The sequence below is a fragment of the Megalops cyprinoides genome, chromosome 2 (assembly GCF_013368585.1).
Source record: "Megalops cyprinoides isolate fMegCyp1 chromosome 2, fMegCyp1.pri, whole genome shotgun sequence".
Lineage (NCBI taxonomy): Eukaryota > Metazoa > Chordata > Actinopteri > Elopiformes > Megalopidae > Megalops > Megalops cyprinoides.
Window position 1 is genome coordinate 47,178,881 of NC_050584.1, and position 22,652 is coordinate 47,201,532.

At 39.6% G+C, this 22,652-nt stretch overlaps 1 protein-coding gene across 1 annotated transcript in view; it reads left to right on the top strand.

The window, feature by feature from the left end:
- Nucleotides 1–8,511, top strand: part of faf1 (Fas (TNFRSF6) associated factor 1) — an 85,023-nt gene extending 76,512 nt beyond the window's left edge. The window contains exon 19 of the mRNA XM_036521455.1: nucleotides 7,450–8,511. Within this exon, the coding sequence (XP_036377348.1) occupies nucleotides 7,450–7,533 (84 nt within the window). The 3' untranslated portion in view covers nucleotides 7,534–8,511. The remainder of the gene's footprint in view (nucleotides 1–7,449) is intronic.
- The last annotated feature ends 14,141 nt before the right edge of the window (nucleotides 8,512–22,652 follow it).

Here is a 22,652-nt window from a genome sequence, read left to right on the forward strand (position 1 = left end):
TTTTTTTTTTTACTTCTATCCACAAGTGCATTTATAATTCGGTGAATAGTAATTAGAATCCCTGTATGCACAAAAGAGCACTGGTTACTTAAGATACTGTCAGCAGTGTTCTCCTCGGCTCCACTGCACCCTGGCAACACTGGAGTTATCACAGTAATTAGAGGCAGGGTTGGTAAGCTCTGTGGCAGGTAGCTAATGAGCATCTTTTTAACTACCTGGTTAATTAGACTTGTGGAAACAAATACGGGATTTCTATTAATCAAGGCGAGTGTGCAGGCCTGCCCAGGCAGCCTGCCATTGTAGTCTGTGGGGAGAAGGTGCACGCACACATGACCAAGGCATGCTCACACAAATGCAGCACGAACGCATGCATACATAAACACACGCACAGACCCGCAAGTGCACGGATACACAAACACACCCACGCATACATAAACACGTGCATGTCAAAACCAAACGCATACTAATGTGCACAAACGCATAGACACATGCATACACAAACGCGTGCACACATACGCGTGCAAACAGACAGCCCAAACACCACGTAAAGGACTTACCAACTGGTTCAGTGGGCTAGTTGTTAGCACTTCCCCAGAACCTGGAGGTTTTAAAGATTTAATCTCCAGTGGACTCAAATATTTATCATTCTCCCATAAGTTTAAAATTGATACCCACTACCCCCCCCCCCCTCTGCTTGGTGCTCAGTACTGTTGGGTGGGGTAAGTCCTGCTGTAGCCTGGTGTCCTGTTGAAGGGATGTGCTTATATATCAAGCTGCTCCATTTCACTGAAATATATATAGATGTGAGAGCAAAGCCAGTGACTGATATAGCTACCATAGCAATAGAACCTGAGGGGGACTGTCCTGATGGCAGGACTGTTATCATAGCAAAGTTGGAAAAGTCATTCTCCTGTGGGAAATACAGTTTAACCCCACCAGCGAGCTTTTTTTTTTTTTGCGTTGTTGTCTCTTGCTGTGTGTCTTGCTTCCAAGCGAAGCTCCAGAGGAGAGAGTTTAATGGCAGCCGGTGTTTGTGCCCAGTCTAATCCTCTCTCACTCGTGTCTAATTAAACCCAGAACACAGCACTGCTCCATCACATCCAGAGGCTCCCAGTGTTTCTGTGGAGGGATTAGCGCATAGACGACTATTGCATTTGTAATACTCCCGAAATCTTTAAGCCAGATCTTTCCCTTTCCTGCATTAAACCTGAAGATAATTGCCAGAAACCTGCAGTAAGGAGATGATAAAAAACAGGAGGGGAGGAAAAAAAAAACTGAATACTTTTGTTTCTTTGGCTGCCTGGAGCGAGGGGGGAGTCTTTGATGGGTTGCTATCTCCTGTCATTTTGATGTTTCTACACATTGTTACTTTCCTCTGTGACAGCGTTACCCCACCTTTCTGTGCTCTCTTCTGGACGACCAGGACACGCAGTCATTCCTCTCGTGTTTTAGCAGGTCTGCTCACGTCCCGGTTCAACCTGCAGGGAAACCTCCTCGGAATTTCTGAGCAGTGACATAACATCTCCAAAACGTTGAAAGCGAACCAGTCACCCCAGAGGACACATTACTGTATATACCTAACCTCTGGAGGACATTTGACCAGAGAAAATTGATATCCAGTGAAAGATCGCTGTTTACAGTTAATGCAAGTGCAGTTGATAGCCAGCTTGTCGTCACAGAATAAAATATCACCCTCTCTACAGGCATCCCTAACTCTGCGAGTAATGTCATGTAAACGCTTGAATATAAAGCCTGTCTGGCTCACTCTGATTCTTGGATATATTAGATTCACAGATCATTGGCACATTCGTAGTCACAGTGCATGTAAGCCCAAAGCTAGTCATTAGAACCTTTTCCAGAGCTTTTACATGGTGCACAGTAATTAATTGGCCCAATCATCCTACCAGTTCATTATCTGAATATAAATACGTCGCTGGGGGAATTTTAACTCTGGTGTTTCTTTTTATTCGGACAGCTTTCAGCCAGGACCAGGAGCACAAAAGTATTTAAAAATGTCTGCTCTTGCCCTTAGTATTTTCACACAGCATTAATCAGTGACAGTTACTTCTCCAACAATATTAGTTATCATGCAAAATAATGTTTGTAGTGTGGTACTCTATATATGTTTGAACACCTAGAAAGATGTACACCATTTTTACAAAGAAACCTCATCTGTGTTTGTTTATTTTGTGTGTGTGTGTATATGTGTGCATGTGTTATTAAACTGTTTTCGCGAGCACGTATGCTTGTGCACAGGCATATAATCAAGAGATTGCATTTAGGAGATAAAGGTAAACTGTTACCGCTCATAAATAGTATCGCCTTAAGCGGGATTAAATAACATACATGGTGATTAATTTTTTAGGGTACACAATAAACATTTTTCATTTTAACGTAGTCGCACAGACACTGCAGAGTCAGTGTTGGAGAACAAAGGTGGGTAGCAGCAGCAATAACTGTTTGAGCCCGTAGCCTCTGTTTAACAGCACAGATCTGTCACCCACCACTCCATTACCGATGCGCGCAATCTGTGCTGCCTCTGTTTGTGTTGGCTGTGTTTTGTGCTGCGTATAGAATGCCTGTGTGACCTGATTGCCCTGATTGCTTTTCTGCTCAGGGGAAGCTAAAACCTCAGGCCCTGCTCCCCCTGGGACTGCCGCCCTATTCACCCAGCCGCCCTCCCTCTCCAATCCCGGCTGTGCGCTTTGAAGTGCTCTGTTCACGCCCCTGCGCTATGTGTTGTCATCGTTTCTGGAAGCAGATAATGATCTCCCACTGCTTTAGTAATTGGCCAAATAAACACTTGACAACATAACTTAAAAATCAGACAAGCTATTTGGTTTTAATTAACGTGGAAACTAAATGGCTTCATTAAAAAAAAGTGCGTTATTTCAGCTGCACATTTGGTCATGTTTGATTTGCACCTTTTATTTTATATGTTTGTTTTGTTCCCTTTTTGTATTGTCTACATGTCTTACTCCGATCATATTCAAAATAATTGGCTTGTTTTTATTTTTATTGAAGTGCCAATTGCTCTACATTAAACATCATTAAATCATGTGAAGACACTGACATGGAGATTATTAGTAATTGTGAGAAGCTGCGATGTGATTGCTGAGCATTCAGCTGGATTCAAGTGGACTTATGTTTATTCATGAATATGTGTGAATTGTGTTTGCTGACTTTCGACAGATTTTTCTGCCACTCTTGCCTCCATTTGAAACCAAAAAGATCATTACCAATGTTTGAGTACAACATTCACGATGGGGGCTGAACTGGAACAAATTCGGCACATTCTGAAAAGGCACAGCGGCTATTTTATGAAAGAAATATTTAAAATAAATAACAGCTTTGAGCAAACCTGTGGATAATTTATTATCTGCCACACAGACACCAAAATGTCTTCATGTTCTTAGGTATTTTTTTGTGAGGTTGAAAATAAATCCTCTGCACCTATGTTAAATCTATGGGCACTGCCTCTCCCATTGCCTCTCCCTTTGCTGAGGCTTCTGTGTGATGACTGTTCCTCTCAGGAGGTTGCATGAATACAGTGTGCGTCATTGTGTGATGCATGTTGGCTATAATAAGTATTTCAAATATCTCAGATATTTCAAATATGTTATTAATTATAATTTCAGGTTAAAATTATCATGTTGAATATAACATGTTCAGTACATTTTTTAAAAAATCCAAAGTACCTCCTGCACAGTAAAAAGACCAGAATGCATTCATCAATTTGTATTTCACTTGTAGCAAGTCAAAAACTGTTACTTTGTAACTGTTTTTTTAATAATTTAATCCTGAATATATTCAAATATCCATAAGATTAGAAGCTTTATTCCTCTTTCCCATTTCCCCCCACTTGCATGGATCTGATACACTGTGGGGATTATGGAGAAATGGTCAGCACCAGCAGTATCTTAAAGTTTAGTTTTAAGATGCTGCTGAAAAGAAAAAAGAATCAGTTAGTGTGCTTTTTCCACTGTGTGTATCTCTGACTCATTTCCATAAAACTATGTGTATTTTACCATTCATATAATGAAGATTATTTTTTCCACAGTGAGTCATTTTAGTGTAGGTAAGAACTGGATGTTCAGAGCTCGTTGATCAAAATACTCGTTATATATGGGCCTCTATAAAGCTAGATACAAGAGAAAGCCAGTGTGACCCTCACCTGTACTGTGCTGTGGGGATGCTGTCAACTGAAGCCAACATGGACCTTGAATTTATATCTAGCTTCAGTTCTCATTGTTGTTTAATAGTGACGGCAAGAGAGTTGGATCACTACTGAGATGAATGAATAAAATGATCTGTATGTGTATGTTTCAGTTCAGACGCACACTGGTGTACAGTGTTCTTATGTCATGCCTGCCACAGCCTCACCTGCATGCTAATACCCCTTATGGCGAATCTGTCCTTAAGGTTGGGTTTCAGCCCGTCCATCTTTGTGAGTTTTCAGTCCCTGAAATGAGACTTTGGAAGTGAGATGAAGGTTAGGCATAGCCAGAGGGCAAAAGATGGGGACGTGAAAGAGGAGGGAGAAAGTGGAAGAAAACAACAGCTTTGTTTGTTGACAGATGCTTCTGTGCTTACGGTTTGTTAATTGGATAACAGTGTAAACAGTCACCGATGGTGCTTGTCTCCTGTGTCAGTGTGGCACCTTGTTTCTGTCTTTTTAGGGAGAACAGAGACACGTAGTGGCCCTTGCCCCGCGCACACACACACACACACACACACACACACACACACACACACACACACACACAAACACATACGCGCACGCACTCACACACACTGTGTCTCTCTCACACACCCCCCGGCTCTTGGTTCCCTCACACTGCACCCTCATATGACGATACCTGATGCCATTGCCGTTGGGTCATGACAGCCCGCCAGGCTCATTAACATAGCTTGAGTTTGCCAAATACTAATACGACAGTGGTGAGAAGCCATGCTCCTGTGTCTTGTTTGCAAAACATTGTGATGTCATTTGTTAGCACTCCATCTTGCCTTCAGCTGCTCCACACACAGGTTCGTGACACCCTCTCCCCACGCAGTCCTGTGCCTCCAGGTCATGCTGTGAGAAAGGCATCCCTAATTGCATGTAAATCAGGTTTAAAGCGAAGGGACAAACCTGGTTCCTCAGGTGTGCCACTTTGCCCTGTTCTCTGGGGACAGACAGGAGGCCCTGGTGTACCAGCCCTGAGCTATTCCTGTTATAGCACTCTGCTGCTGTCAGAGCAGCAGGTTTAGATGAGCTTTACCATGCTGTAACTCCTACATTCTGCTGTGATGTTAACTCTGTCCAGTTTTGTTGTCACAGTCCTCATTCTCCATATGTCTTGGAATTTGCTGCAGTTAAATTTAGAGTGTGGCTAATAAATAATGAACTTTAGTAGGTTAACAGTGCAGTAGATAAGAAGAGGGAGATGGGGTGGAATTACTCTGTTGACTGTTTTACCAGCAGTGTACAGAGTAATTGTCTTGAACTTCCATCCTTCCTCCCATTTGCAAAACGTAATCGTTTACATTCTGTGACCTTTTGAATATAGAGGCCTATGTAATGTGGCAAATGGCAATTTTAATCTCAGGATGGCGAGGTGTCGCTTTGGCAGTCCTGTTTTTTAAACATCTGATATTTAATCATAAAGATATCCCTAGACAGCCCTGATATGGTCATCCAAAGTTGGACTGAAATTCAGACATGGCTAGTCAGAAAAGCTCATGTGTACAAAAGCCCAAACTGAGACATTACAGAGGAATTCTGTCTCACTGCTGGGCTAGCAGAAATAGTGGTGATGGAGAGAGACAGGGAAGGAGAGGGAGGTTTACAGGGTAATGAAGGTTTGGCATTTGAATGATGAATAGTACTTGCTGAAAGTACTGTATTTTTAGTGATATTGCGTGGTGATTCGCCTATTTTGAGTTGGATTCTGAATAAACTAGGTTCCAGTACTTGGGGATTCAGGCTCACAGCCAATTTTTTTAGATCACAGTTACTGCACAAGAATCTAGGGGTTGTATGCGTAAAATATATGCATAATCCTAACCATAATAGATGCATTATGATAGATGCATAATAAATGAGTAATCCCCCATCCCCCTCGCATCATATTCAGTCCTTCCTCTCCAGTCGTCTGACTTGAGGGGGCTGAAACCAGTTGACATATTTATTGGGATAATATTCCATCTTTTTACCATGATCAGCAGTGGTTGGTTTGTTAATTACGTTGCTGGTAATCATAATAGGAGGTCTAATCGGTGGCTGTCACCCACAGGCAGCAGATAAGCCTCTGTCAGGGGCTCTCCATCATAGCGCAATACCCAGGACACAGGTGTTGGGCTCCAGCCTATGTAACGTGAGACACCCTGGTGATTATCAGACTTTAGCCAGGAGGCAGGGTCTACTAGTGTTGAACAATATAAGCTGCAGGTTTGTTGATAAAGGTAACACAATTATCTCGAGTATGGGTGGCAAAGGAAGGGTGTAAAAAGAAAACCTGCTCTCTCCTCCTGTGCTACACAGCATCTTGAACCAAATCACAGAATGAAATGTTGAACTTACAGACCGCCTGTTGGTATGTTCATCACCATCTCAAGTTCTATCTGTATTAGTGATCTATCAAGTGCCATTTTTTTAAGTGTCTTTACAATTTACGTACCATTGTCCTGGTATAAACATCAAATCTCAATAACGCTACCGTGGATGTTTTCAAATGTGCTCTGTCATCGGGAATGCTTTGAAATGTGCTCTTTCATTGAGCCAGTAACCATAAGCGGTGTTAGTAAAGTAGTCTTTTGACTGAATGCATCTGATGTTGTAGTGTAGATAAGTGCAGGCAGGAGTGTGAAACGGCCATGAGGTTTCTAGCTTTAGGGTTCATAGGCTTTCACTTCCTCTTTGACGGGGGCTTGTCGAGACCAGGGCTGTTTTGGTTGGATCAGAGCCTAACAAAAGTTAATCTGATCAATCTCTCAGGGACGTGGGCCCCTACAAGCTTGATGTGATTTTGTCAGATTACTGTCTCAGAACCTCGGCTTTTCCACATGGTTATAAGAAAAACATACTTCAGCAAGAGCCCAGGGCCCTCTGAACATCCCAGTGTTGTAGTAATGACACATTGAAGATGTAAATCTGGGTTTCAGGGATTTCACCTGCAGTATATTATTGTAAATACATTATTAATTTCATTTCTTCATGAGGCGAATTAGCTGATGCGCTTAGCCAGGCTTATCCAGGATGACTCTACGGTTGTTGTCTCATTGTACAATTATCATCATATAGTTTCTACACAATCACATACAGTAATACTGCAGACACAAAATAAAACCTTTCATAGTTATTTACAGGTTAAAAAGTATAATCCTGTACTTAGTCCTCCTCAGTTCACTCCTACAGGTGTGTCATCTTCATGTGGTTTTCTCTGCTGTTTGTTGTCTTCCTCTCAGATCACCCAGCTAGACCCAGCGTGGACTTTGCTGGAGGCCAAGTTGTTTCCTCAGGAGACTCTCTTCCTGGAAGCCAAGGAATAAGGACTGAGAGAGAGTGGAAGGGCAGGCTGGAGGAGTGGAGAAGAACCACAGCATTGTCCCCATCTGCCTACAGAGACCACTCTCACATTCATACACACACACACAGACACACACACACATGCACACACACAGACTTGCATATACACAGGAGCTGCATAGCTCTCTTGCTGTGCCGTGTACATGCACATCCATTTCTGCCTACATGCATGGACACAGTCTCTCACATGTACTTGGTCTGACACACTCTCCTCACTTAATCGCAATGTCATGAGCTCCTCTGCCCACACGAGATAAAAAGCTAAAAAAAAAAAAAAAAACAAAAAACAAAAAGAAGAAGCAGAGAAGTGTAACATTGACATGGATAAGGACTTTTGACAAAGGCTTCATTTTAGACGTTTTGTGTGTAAAGATGGGGAAAAAAAAGACATTTCCTGGAGAACGCTGGACTCTCTCCGTTCGCCCTCCATTCTGATCCCACTTTGCCGGACCCATCCCTGATACATACGTCATGTGATGGGACGCCGTCAAGCCCCGCCCCCATCCCAACACTGATTATCCTGGTTTTAATTTGCAGTCCTGCACAATCACCCGTACCTTCCAGTTTCATTTTCTTTCTCGATCCCTTTTGAGTTTGACGCTGTACTAGTTTTAGTTTGATATACAGTATATAAAATATATATAAAATGTATTTGCCTGAGCCAGAACTCTCTTCAAACACACATGCATGCGAACAGGTTACCTGTTTTAATTTCAAGCTTTTTATCATTATGGAAATTATTTTCTAATTTATGTGTAAATCTCAATAGAGACTTAACAGAACTGTCTCGTTTCTACCACAAGGAATTCAGTATTATCTTTTGCGGTAGAGCTGGATTGTGTATTCAGACGATAGAATTTATTTCTGCCTTTCAGATTATGTTAATATTTTTCACAGAATAGAATGACATTTGTTATTGAATATTTATTTTTTGAATCTTCTTGCCCCTTTTACCCCTTAAAATGGGTTTACTAATTCTCATAATTTAAAAAAAGAATCCCTCTCATGGTGTGTGCATTAGCTATTTTTTTATTTATAATTTTCTTTCAGCAATGCTGTGATTGTTTATTTAATCGATTACCTGGAGTGAGATTCTTCTATTGCCGGCTCTCAGAGTGCAAACATTAAACTCTGCTCAGGATTCTGCAGTTGGCCTCTGGGATACTTCATCAGAACTTCAGGATCATTCTCTAATGTTTTAGATAAGTAGATTTTTTTTGCATGTCAGAGTGTTAGCATGGGTTTATATCACTTGGCTATGTGGATTTCAAAGGAGGAGTAGGGCTGTTGAACATTCAAGAAAACTGCTTAGGATTTGCATTGGCTGGGTAGCCTTGAAGACATCAAGAGGCTCCCTGTACTGAAGCTCTGGGTTATTACAGCAGTGCAGAAAATAAGGAGAAATACTGTACACTATGCTACCAGAAGCATTTAATGCAGGCTATTATACATCTGAGTCCACTGAGCCCATGCAATATGGTTGTCCTCTGCTTTTTTCTGAAATGCATCTTTTCTGTGGGGTATAAAGAGGCAGCCTTTCTCCAGAATAATCTGCAGTCACTTTTCCTCTTAGATCTAAGATTTTATTTTGATCAACACTTCACTTACCTCACTTTCACCTCACTTTATAATGTCAGTGTCCAGTTCACTAGAGTAACTGTCACACTGATTTGAATGAATGAATGTTAAACAGCTGATAACATACCAAGCTAAAATTTAAAACCATGAAGTATTAACCTCTACAAACCCCAGTATATGCGAGTTCAGTAAATTCACAGGGTTTTTGCCTGTATTACATGAGCCTACTTCAGTATCTGCAACTATTTAAATAGCTGTCAACTCAATTTAATAAGAGGTATTCGTGCGTGTGTAGGTGTCAGACTTTGGTTTTACGCAGGATTGTGAAAGAGAACAGTACCGGAAAGACTGGTGTCAAAGTGTACTCTTTGGATCAGTTATTAATTTGTGAACAGTTGCAGGAAAGAGCCTACAGAAGCCCAGCCAGGAGTCTTATGGATGCACACTTGTTAGACAGCCGGATGCCAACAGTGTGATGTGACTGAGGCGAAACACTTCATCCAATGAAAAGGTGATGAAAAGCTGGTGGCGTGTGTTGCAGGACCAGCGCGTAAAGGGTAGATAGGTGACTGTCAGTGATCCCAAATTCCACCACGTCCTGGGACGCATTTCAAACACTGTAAAATGGCATTACCCATCCATTGCTAAGATGTTGGCGGTCGTTTAACCTACTTGTGTGGAAACCTGCTTCACTGTCTTTTTTTTTTTGCAGCAGCAGTGTTTTCCAGACATCTCTTGGCATCGTCTGCAACAAAGGCTAATTTTCCCAGTTCAGCGATGAGCTTTAGGAGCTTATCTCTCCATCTGCATCGGGGTTCCTTTAAGAGAAAGACACAAGGTTTGAGAAGGCACAGTAGGCTGAAAGAGTGTGCTTACATGTTCACAAAGGACTTAGTAACCCATATTAAAACTCGACTGCCTCCTCTGTTTTGTTTGCAACAGATGTTTGGGGATAAATCGTTGAAGAGTTTTTGGAATGAAAAAGAACGGGAAAAGTTCATCGGATACATAAACTCACAAGATGAATTAACCTGAGTACTTGTACCAGTAAATAGGTTTTGGATGGTTTGTGAAGAAGACGCAAGAAGTTGGAAGTAAGAATGGCATCACATGCACCTCAGTTGATGCTAACTCAGTTGGTCATCACTAAAAAGAGAAAGAATGCAGAGAAAAACAATTCAAGATCTAATCATCTTGTCAAACAGTGCGTGCATTTGACCTTCCTACAGATGGGAAGAAAAAATCTGTTCATCCTGAGGGTAAATTCACTCTTCTGCAACATTAACACCATCTTTTACCTGGTTCTCACGCGAAGAATTTGAATGCCTAATGTGTTTATTCACTCGGAGTTCCAGATAAGACATTGTGCCCTGTGAAACCACGCATCACTGACACGTACCTCCCGGCCACTTCCTGGCACACCCAAAAATTGCGTAACTGTAAAAAGGTAATAATTTTATCATCCAAGTGTAGCTCCAGTTCTTCACACAGTTAACACTTGTGAGAGGCCACTGCAGTAACCCTTTGCTAGGTTTACTTGAACTGTGTAAGGAGATGACTTACTTCAAGTGTACTGGGGTAAATGACAACCAGCTATCTTTATGCTGGGTGACACAACCCCTGTTTGTATCAATAAGCCAGGACTGCTTGATACAGGGTGTCTGTATCCATCCTGTCATTATTGATTGCCATGTTTTGTTGAGTTGACATCCACAAACTCTAGACAATAATACAAGCTCATAGCTACAGCTCTCATTAGGATGGTGTCAGATTCAGTAGTGAGTGGTCACTGAACAGTAGGAAAACTTGAAATCATTGTCTGGCAGAAAAGAATACCCTTGAACAGGAGTGGGTCAAGGAGTTTGGTCCCCCCCCCCCCCCCCCCCCCCCCCCCCCCAAAAAAAAGGTAAAATGTCTCCTTTACAGTAGATGGTAAGGTCACAGAAAGGTGAGGGAGTAGAGGATGTAGCCGGGTGCAGTGATGTTGGCCTCGTCCCCATCAGGCCATCATGCAGGGATGTGTGGTGGTTATGAATCTCCTGTAATGTACTACATCACAATGTCAATCACTAACACATCAAGGCCTTTCTGTTGTACATAGGCAACATGGTGAGGAGTGTGTCGCTAATGCCTGTTTGACCATAATGACAAATTTCATTTCACCTGATCAACTTGTCACTTTGTGACTTGCAGGCATTAGACTTGCAAGGTGAGTAAAAATCTTCTTTTCACTTTTTCCACTCAGATTGCCAAATTCTTAGAAATGAAGAGATTTTTGTTACTGGGATTTTGGAAGCATTGTAAGGTGTATTATACATTTATTTCAATGGTAGGATGTTTCCAATAAAACATCTGCAACTCACATTAATTAACAAAAATAACTTTCAAGTTAGGAAAACAATGTCTACATGGCAGAAGTGATTTTTGTTTTCAGGAGTGATATTTGTAATTCAGAACTTAATGATTTGGCACATAGCTTGGTCATTTAACCATACTTGCATTTGCAATTCCTGAGGTATATTTGTAATGTTGAGAGTAGTCTTTACACATTCATGCAGGTCTATGAATGTAATGTTCATGTAAATATCTTCCTGTTCAAGTTTGACACGCCCTCTCACATATTTCCCTCCAGGCAGTTTTGATGCGTAATAGATTAGCTTTCCTGTTTTGATAGCTGTCACTGTGATTGGTGCGGCATCATTCTAGATGTTAAAAGAACAATTTAATTTTGCCTGCATAAGCATTCTATTTTTTATTTAAATTTTAATTCTGGCCAAAATGACTTTATCAGAACAAGATCAACTTTGGCACCTCTGGACCAATATTTATATAATTGTACATTATTTGAAAATTTCCAAATCTACAGCAGCTACATTGGTATATTTTAATTAAGAGGATGATGAGGAAGTCCTGTTGTTTCTCAGTATGTTTGTGGAGAGCACATTGCATGGCTTACTGTCAAAGTTTGCAGAAGACAGGAGCTGAAGAAAAGGCAGGAGAATGACGGCCTGTGCTTTGTCACTTTCTAGAGATAGTAATTCTTAATTGGGACAGCCCCGACACACCCATTTCTTCCAATCTTGAGGTTTTTTAGCTGAGCAATGATTATTAGGGTCTTGGGATGGCTGACTGGCATGTCAAGCGAAAGTAGTGTAATATTTAAAGCTTGCTTTAGGTCACCGCAACTCCTTGTATGACTGCAAATTCATATTTGAGAGAGTCCATGTTCTAGTTTCTGTGTGACAGCCCATCATAAAAATTAGCCTAGTTTGAGGATGTCTCTGAGCAGTGTATTTTTGCAGGTGGTACCAAAAAAACACCATTTTGTATCTAAAATTATAACTTGTATTATGTTACCACGCTTTTGTTTTCCTAATTTACATGGCTGTTCAGTTGTCCTGTGCTTCTGTCAAACGTCAGACATCTCAATCAGTGCCTCTCATCTAAGGTAGCTGTCACTCATGACTCCCCTTCTTAGCAGACCAAAGCAAGTGCCGTTAAATCCTACATTTTTGGTGTTGGCCCGTCTGACAATGGGGTTATTCTGCGGTTTCCTCTGACACCGATTCAGCAGTGGCAACATCAGGTGGTGACTTGATTCCTTAATAACAAAGGGGAAACGTTCAATAATGTTTAACCAGTTCTCTTGGGTCAAGAATGTTGGCCCCTGGTGAGTGAACAGAATTCCTGACGCAAGTGATCTGTCCTTTGAAGGAGGTTCTGATCCCCACAGCATCAAGCTTTTAAATCCACTCACCCAGCGATGGTAGAATCCCAGACTAAACTAACCTGGAAGGTCACTCAAAGTTTACTTTCTCAGAGACGCTGGCACTGAAAGACACCGCCAGAGAAACAGAATCTATACAGCTTAAACAGTTGGGCACAAAAGGGGGCTCATTTCTCTTGCTGAGTTTCTTGTTGAAAATAGTTGGCTTGGGGGGGTTGTGTGTGTGTGTGTGTGTGTGTGTGTGTGTGGTGGTGGAGGGGGGGCAAACTTTTATTTAAAAAAAAAAAAAATTCTTAAACCCTGCCAAACTTTGTACAGCTCTAACTGCAACAGGGTGCTACTTGAGGAGGATCTTGAGCTTTTGTCCAGAGTAAAATGTTTTGTACAAGTGAATGCCCTGTTTCACTGTTTAACCTGTCCTTTAAAAATGTCCCCAGTGTCAAACGTAAACTCCCGAATCATTGAATCATTACTATGTACCATATGGCAATCATTATCATATATTTTTATGCACAATTTCTATACCAGCGAAATCTATTTATATAACGGTGGCAACACAGATAAAAATATAGTATGCTGTGTGTCCATTGAGATACAATTTTAAAATAAACACAACGAATTAAGGCATTTTGTCCTAATTTGCACATTCTCGAATCAATCAAGAAATGTTTAGAGTAGGACAGAAAATAGTACCACCACTTATTGTGGATATGGCTAAATACTTTTGAGTAAACCCTGAAAGGTAAGTTTTACACAATTAATTGAAAGGTTAGTATGGTATTGTTCCATTTATTGACTGACGACCAACGATCAACAACACTGCTGTTATGTATTTTCGTTGGAATGAATAAACAATTTCCCTTTACTTTCATACATTAATAACCCTACTGCGAGACCTAGCGTTTAAATGGCACACTCTGGTCGTATGCCATCTTAAACGTAACGCGAGGGAAATGAAGCGCTTGGTTAGTAACTCGCCGAATTTGCACTGTTGGGGTCTCAAACACGTGTGTACTGTAGCACAAGTGGAGATATGTAATGTTCATTTGTGAACACAAACATTGGGTGACTGTTTGAAACGTGCGCTCAAGTACTTTTGTTCTGGGAGCAGGGCTCGTGTTGGACGGTAACAACGTCGATTTTTATGTCCTCTAAAACTAATCTTTTGAAAAGGGGCATTCTGCTTTCGTTTATTTTAAGCATTTTCGTTCACAGGTAGCATGAGAACATTTTCAAGTAATTGAAATCTGTATTTCTCTTTTGTACGTAACTGACTAATCTTATCAAATGCTCTAATACTTTTGCAGTATGGCCCAAATTTACTGGCTAACTCGTCACGAGGTAATAACGTAGTGGTGTCAGAAACGGCAGCAAACAAAAATAAAACTCATTAAATGGCACTCACACGTAAACGTATAATTTGGATGAGAATTTGAATAAGCTGATGCTGACTCCCTCGCTTCCATCAGTGTGCAGTCCCTTTTTCACCTGAAATAAAAAACTCTGTGACATGCTTTGAAATTCTCCTCCAGAATTACGTAATTATCCACCGAAAACATTTAGTCATCATCAAAGGGCCTAATGTGTCAATTAATATTCATAACAATCCATCATCACAATACGTAAGGAGTGTAAAAATCTTGCATTACATAACCTCAAGGTTCTTTGCGTCTACGAGCATTATTTTAAATATAGATAGGCTAATCGACAAAAATAAGGCTTGAAAACTACGGTCGTCGAAAAGTAAAGATGTGTCTTTTCTAAATTGATATTATGAATCCTACAATGAAATGGACTGTTCAGAACAACAACGCGGTATTCAAACACCTCTAATCTAAATTGGATATGGAATTAGCCTACAAAATTTTGAAGTAGGCCTACAACTCAGCACAAAAGCTGTTATGACTACGTAGACCAAAATATGTTCCTGTTTTATAAACAATATTGTTTTCGTTTCTAAATTAATACACAGATTCTTCAAGTGGGCTATCGAGTCTTCTTGACTCGATACTATCGGTTTTATTTTCTGTTATCTACATGCGACATCACGGTCTGGACGTGTGAACTTGACGACGTAAGATAATGCAACGACTGAGTCATTTTTCACTCCAGGGTGAGTCATTGCAGCCATATCTTACCGCGGCCTTGTTTCCGAATCTATATATAGTCTGTACATTAGAGAAAAAGCATAGAAGCGTTTGTGTGTATGTATGTTTATCTTTTATGTTTTGTGCATCTTAGCAATAGCAGATGGAATTGAATTTATGGCACCCTGCTCTTTTTTTCAACCATAAAATGTGTGTTTTAATTCAGAGCGATATAATTACCATGTGACGTGATATTTTTGGGATAGAAGTTTAGGCAGTTTACCTTTAGGATTGTTTTAGGCCTCGAGCAATAACTGGGATGTTAAAAACCGGTAGTAGCCATACGTCGGAGCAGTACTAACATACTGGGCGTTATCGTGCGGTTCATCTGTAAAGACACGAAGTGAATAACATACACATAGTGGAATTAAGGCACACGCACATCAACGCAATCACGCTTGCATGGACGGGAATTTGATGTACAACAAGCATTTTATGTTTTTAATGTAAAAAAAAAAAAATAAAACAAGTGACCGTCTGTCTAAAAAGAGGGCCCATTCAACCTAAAACAATTTCTATTATTATTAGTGTTCGTTAACGCAATTAAAAATAATTCAATTCACATTATAGACGCTGGCTTCTAATAATGTTAAAAGCATAATAATTAATTGTTAGATTTGTGATAGAAACTAAATGAAACCTTGATTACCTAAAATTGAGTTTGAAGGAGCAGATAATCGAAAAGCTGCTCTACAAAGGTTAAATATACAATGGTATTGCGCTGTTTCTGTAACTTTAAGTCCTGAAAGCAGTGAATTCTGCAGCCTCGAAGTTTGACGGGGTTTTGCGGTTCCAGATAGATGCCCTCAGAGGCGGTAATATGCATCTGTACTTGGCTGATGAGAGACAGAGGTTATCAAATTTCTCAGTCAAGTTGGCACGTAGGATGAAGTATAATCATAGTCTCAGTCACGCCTATGATTTAATGTTATAATAATAATTTTGGTGTTCTACATAAGCTTATTCTTTGAGTTAAACCAGGGAACATCGACATATTCGTAAACGATAACTTATTTTAAAGATATAATAACTAGGAATATGAGAACAATTTTCACTGCAACGATTAATGCCATGTACCCCGAGCTAAAATATCTCCAGGTCACAGGCAGTGTCAAATACACTGCTTAGAGCATAAATTGATGGGCCAGATGAACTATTCATTCCCGGTTTGTTGGGCACTGGGAGCGTTCGTTGAAATATCAAAATATGAACTGCTCTCTTCTACAGCACGTGAGATATTTGCTTATTCTAAATTACATTTCAGACTCATTTAGACAAATTGATACTATTAGGATAGCTATCAAACCGGGTTTTAACTTGAGCCTCGCTCACATTCAATTCCGAGAGCGCACTAGATCAGTAATAGATGGACCGTTATGCATCGCTTTTCTCTGTCTTATAAATACATTATACACAGGGAACATGTATGGATAACTTGCAATAAACTATTTTAAACTATAGATGTTTCAATTCATTTTGAGATGAAATAGTGGAGCGTTGAGTTTATACTTTTCAGTTGGCCTGTATTTATTTCATTTTTAAGAATGTGTCCAAAAGACGCATATTTTGTTTGTGATGTGGACGCATAAATAACTGAAAACAAAAGGTAAGGCGTAACTATTATCGGACTCTGTGGACTATTCCTGAGAGTATAATCCAAACATTGAAGATTATCATTTCTGATTTGTACTTGCCTGAGTATGTTTACATCAATTATTTTGCTCTTAAAGAGCATTAGTTTACTTATCTCAGTAATTGCCAGTGTGAAGTAAATCGCATAATACCTTCATGTCTCATGAATTTACTGACACAAGGAAGCAGTGCATATATGGTGTAATACGAAGTTATTGTTTTATTATCTATTGTCCATTACTTATTTTTGAGTAAACTGGACATTATTGTTATCTAAGGCATATGAAGCAGATTATTTTTCTTTTGCAACGGTTGTTGCGTGAATATGGCATGAACGGAAAATGTAATTATCTCCAATTAATAACTGGATTGTTACTACGTTGAATATTCATGTATTTACCATAACTCCCCTCCCTTCAATTCCTATCTTAAAAAAACTGCTTAAGAAAAAAGCGTAAAGCTATGGTATTCGGATTATCATGCCCTGGAATAAAGCATTAAATGGGGCTAAGGACGTTTCAATGGGAGCAGTGGCGTGCGAACTGAAGTAGAGTAATTATTGCTTCATAATTGTGTTCTTTTTCTTTTTTTAACACCATCTTGCAGGAGAGCCACACTTGGAATCGAAGCGGTTGTGACATTTAGGAGGCCGGTCTTTGTGCTGAACACTTCAAGTTTAAAAAACAAGGCCGATTGAAGCGGAGGAGCTCAAAGCGGAGCCCATTGTAGGGCAACACATTGAGTTTTGATTTGGGACAATGGTGTTTCTCAAATTTCTTGCAAAAACCTATACTCCATCTGTGATCTCAATGCGGGCTCTTTCTTAAGCCACTTTCTTTTCTGTGCGATTCTTTTGGTGAAGGAGGCAGATGTAGGGGGATGGAGCCTGCATTTTAATTGCCCAGTGTGTACCTGAACGCACGCTCGCGCGCTTGTCCGCACTAACCTATGCATCATTTGTTCGAAGAGGACAGCTATGAAATAACTAACAAGTAAATAAATAAATAAATATGTACGATAGGGATGTTTTAATTGCCATCATATCCCTTTCCATTTCATTGTTTTGTTAATTTCCGCATTGGTTACAATCATGTAGATTATTGTTGTTGTTGTTGTTATTGTTGTTAGGAGTGAAGCCTCAAATTATGGGCCTTCATATTCACCATAAACTTTCACTCGTTCCACTTGCAATTCATGCAACCTTCAATGAGGTGATCAACAGTGCCAGCTAGCCCTAATCCGTGCCTCGGGGGATGCAGAAACGAACCAGGCTAAAAAAGATGGACATTTTAAAGCACAGGGACATCCATACAATAGCTGTGGGGAATTATGGGAGAAAAGTTGTTTGTTTCTTGTCCATCCTTGGTAATATCCCAAGCAGAAATAAGAGCACCATTATACAGCCGTAGCAAAAACAGGGCCTCTCAGGTTTACGTGTTTGTTGAGAGGTAAACACCGCCCTTCCTGTCGCTCATCCCTGGCAAAAACCTCAGATTATTTTTAAGCAAATTCATTGTAATATCCATTCCTTCAAAGAAAAGTCTCTTCAGTTTCTATGGTTAGCTATAAGTTCTGCTGCGGGTGCCCACCACCAAATCAGTTTTTATAGAACCTGTGTTTTCCCGCTCTCTTCTGCCACAAAGGCGCGTTTTAAGACCTTCTCGGATCCTCTCTGTTTGCCTGTATATTTGAAAAACGAAAACAGGTGATACTGAGAACAGTTCTTGGTGAAGTTTTCAATGGAAACACATATCCGCTAAATGGGTTTATATACAGCAAAAACAGACGATTCTTAGTAATTCAGAGAGGTCATAAGAAGTCATCTTTAACTGAGGAACATAAGTTCTTTGATCTACTTAAAAACTGACGTGTAAGCATAGAAGGAGAAAATAATATTCAGTACGTGTAATATTCGCAAATTTAAACTATTGCCCACAGAATCCGATCTTGGTGGTTTCTGTACAAATAATCTCTTTAGTGTCGTGTATACGAGTACTTCCTTGACAAGCTTGTCCTCCCTTTTTAGATTTAACCCTGCTCTTTCTTGAGAAGCAACAGGTTGTCTTTAAAATAACTGACGTTTTTGTGCAGCCACTCTAAGTCTAAACTAAAAGTTTAAATTAAAATACCATGAAATTACTGGTTTTGAGGAAAATGTGTGTCAAATTAGTCAGCTAACATCAAAGAGCAGGCCCTGTATAAAAGTTCAAATAAAAAAGAATATTGTAGTGTGTGTATGTGTGTGCGCACAAGTCTTATGAACAAAGGCAACTTTAGAGTAACAAATAAAAGCTTATTTTGAGCAGTTATTTTAAGGCTTTGTTCTCTGCCTTGAGGGGGATGCTTCCATTCGCTAAAGAGTCCTTCATCACAGGCGCTTTTCATGTGAACTAGAGGTTAACAACCTAATGAGCACTTGGTGATGAGATGAAGCGTGTAAAGAGGCACTGGTTTTTCCCAAATCACGCGCTACTTGGGTACCCTTGTATCTGCTACTCTAACCTCTGTCGCGCTTAATAGACTCAGCGATTTCAGCGGGAGTCCCCGGGAGGCAATCCGGGTCCAGCCGCGCTCAGGCGGGGCAACAGCAGCCAGAAAGGTCGCTAGAATGCCTCACCAGGGTGCTGGAGGAGCAGAAACATGCTGCTACATATGTTGGGTCAAGCGTCCCTTTTGTGAAGATCTAAAAAGGTGTAAAAACTCAGTCATCTGTAGCATTTTTTAAAGAAGTGAAAGCTTTGCATAGTTTTTTGCTGCATAGGTCTAATGAACTGTTAAAAGAATGTCGAATTTCAAAAGTGCCCTTAGTCACTTTTAATTGTTCATCGGCATTTAATTGGAAATTACAGAGGAGCTAATTAAAAGTGGCTAATTATTTAGGAGTGAATGGAGAGTGTGGTGCATTAATATGTTAGCACTAAATGTTAAGATTTTATGTTATAAATGAATATTTAATATTTATCCGGGAATTAATGTGTTGTGGATTTTTGATTTACGTTTTTGTTCCTGCTGCACTGGAATGGTGTATTGCGGATTTCACCGTTCAAGTAGGCTGTTCCAGGTTTTTACATTTAAATAAATAATTTTACTTCTCTACCTATTTATCGAGTTTAATAAATGGCAATATTTTATTGTATCGGGGATGAATGTACACAATGCAGTTATTTATGTCATTATTATAATTGTCACATGCATTGCAATTATTAAATAGTTAATACTTCATATATTTATTCATGCGTTGAACAGGAACAAGCAGTCAGCGCTGAAAATGTGACGTGCAATCGATGTGTCCCTGCTAGGGGCTTTGCATCACGTCGGTCACAGCACAACTTTGTGTGCTGTGCCTACGTGTGGTTTCATAATGAACATTAGAATTACTTCTTCTGACGGCAATTTTCATTCGTGTGAGATCGCTGCCGAGATAATTACTTTGAATGTCAAAAAGATTTAGTTTAATATCATCTCTATTAGTCTGTTGGTTAGGTAATTAAAGGTGCAGATGAAAGCAGCGGGGGAAACAGATGGCATTTGCTTACTGTGATTCAGTGTGTAAACAATTGAAAGTCAGCGGCAAGACCGCGTGGAAACGCACGAAAACGGAGGAGCAGAAAGGAGCATGCACACCAGAAGTGAAGGCTACTCAACAAGTCCGTTAAATGTGAGAAGGTGCGCAGGGTCAGGAGAACGGGAACAGCGTGTGGAATGGCTATCCTGAAATAAATTATAAATGCAGACATATCCGACCAATTAACTCTCTTTATAAGAAGAGTTTTTACAAAATGAGGCTGTGGGAGAGGGACCTCATTCCCTTATTAGCTGGTGAAGGTTTAATATTTGGCCAAATATTTTCTTCTGTGAAATTATCCATCTTTTCCCCTGTGTATCTGTTTGTTGTGGGTGGCATAGCTGAAAGTAACATGGCTGGTTATCAGTCGAACAAACATACAAGTTGATGAACATTTTTAATTAAGTTTTTGCACCATGACTATAACACAACCTTGTTTGCATCTGAAACACAGTTTAAGGTACATAGGCTATATGTCGTATCATTTGCTTAATAAAACGAAAAGGAAATTGCCGTGTCTGACAAGATTAAATAAAATAGGCTAAAATAAAATTGACCGAGTGCAATTGATCCCACTAAATTCATCTCTACCTTTGGTTTTGAGCCACCAGGACACTCCGACCTTGTTATTAGACAGCATCCGGGAAAGTCTGAACTTTATTTTTTATCGCATTAGCACAACCATATTTCACTTAATCAGCTGAAAAAAAGCATTTGCAGTATCATTATGATTACGGCCTACATAAAGTGAAAACTGTTGCTGGATTAAATTAAAATTCTTTAACCAAATTAACCAAACGAAATTTTACGTGAGCCATTCTCTATCATTCAAATGTCTTTCTAAACGCGTGGTATGGACTCAGTTTTACATCAGTTTAAATTCTGTTTGGAAGAAAAAAAGTGGTTATATATCGAACTATACGTCTTGAAAGACAGGAAAATACACTAATTGTTTTGGGTTTTCGTCTGTTGTATATATATCGTTTTTTCGAGTCACCAAAGGCCTTTTACCTCCATATACAGAGACATGAGGTAACTGATTACTTGTCAGGTAAAATGATATGGAAAACTGAAATACGATTAATTATACAATTTATTAAATCCACACAGGCGTACGTTAAAAGTGTAATAATGTAGACTGCAGCTATGACTGAGTTTAAAATTGTTTCATTTTTGTTAACTCTCGCGTCAAAGTGACGCAAAAAAACGTAATGGCTTCTGGTGGGACCTCTCATGCCAAAGACCATCGCTCCTCCTAGAACTGAGTTTATTCTCTCAATTCAAATTTGCAACGCTCGGAACGATTTGGACTTAGAATTCAACACACTTTCATAGGTATAATTTCATTGAAAACAAAAAAAAAAAAGATCTTTCTATTGTTGCGTCCTCTTCAGGGAAACATCAGTTAAATGTATTTGTAAGTGCAATGAATCCCTTGTTCACATTTAACTATTATTTTATAGCTGATGATGCCGTTTTTGATTGTGCAAATGATACAGTTCAAGACGAGCACAAATTTGTCGAAAATCGCATTTTGCTGAATATTCAGATCGAATAATAATGTAATTGTTTAAATGCTGCATGCAATCTAATTTGAAAGCAAATATTAATTCTGTGATAACCCGGATTGTTTGAAATCAGACATTTTCCTTTATCAAATCGAATTAAATACATTTTTTCGAACGATAAACGACCGAAAACACAAACGAACACTGTGCTTGCTAACCTGACATTGAGATTACTTTCGATGAGGACGATCTAGATTGAGAAGATGAAAACTAAGGACGTATCCTTTTCCAGAGGTGTCTGACATTGCCAGCGTCTGCAAGGCTTTGCTTATCAGACGCATCGCACCATGAGCCACGGTGGAGAGCAGCAACTATTGTACGGTGATCGGTAAAGATAACAGACTTTAAAAAAACATTTCAGAATAAAAACAGAACTTACAGGCGCCGCATTTGCAAGGGCATATGTTTTCACAAGATCTTTTCAACATACAAAAGCAGATGCAATTATGTAATCGCAATACAAACGGCTGGCAGCTTTGTTTTCAAAAAAAGGCGAGATAAAGTTTCTAGTCTATATATCGAGACAATAACCTATTAACGAAAATCAATTAATTATTTCCCCAATATTAATATGCAAGACATTTTGAATTAGATTTAAACCAGAGATACCCATATGATTGAAATATTATGCAATTACGAGGGGACGTTGCAGCTAGAAGACAATTGAGACAGGTACAATAATAGCGTAATCTGGACAACTGAAACGTCTTTCTGTTTTTCTAAATGTTAGGACTACATAAGCAGAAAATATTTATTAAACTGAACCAGCCTGTGGTTCTTATTAAAGAAATTAATTTATCCTAAATGTTGGCCAATGGGAATATAACAGCAAACCATTCGCAATGCAAAAAAGAAAAAAAAAACA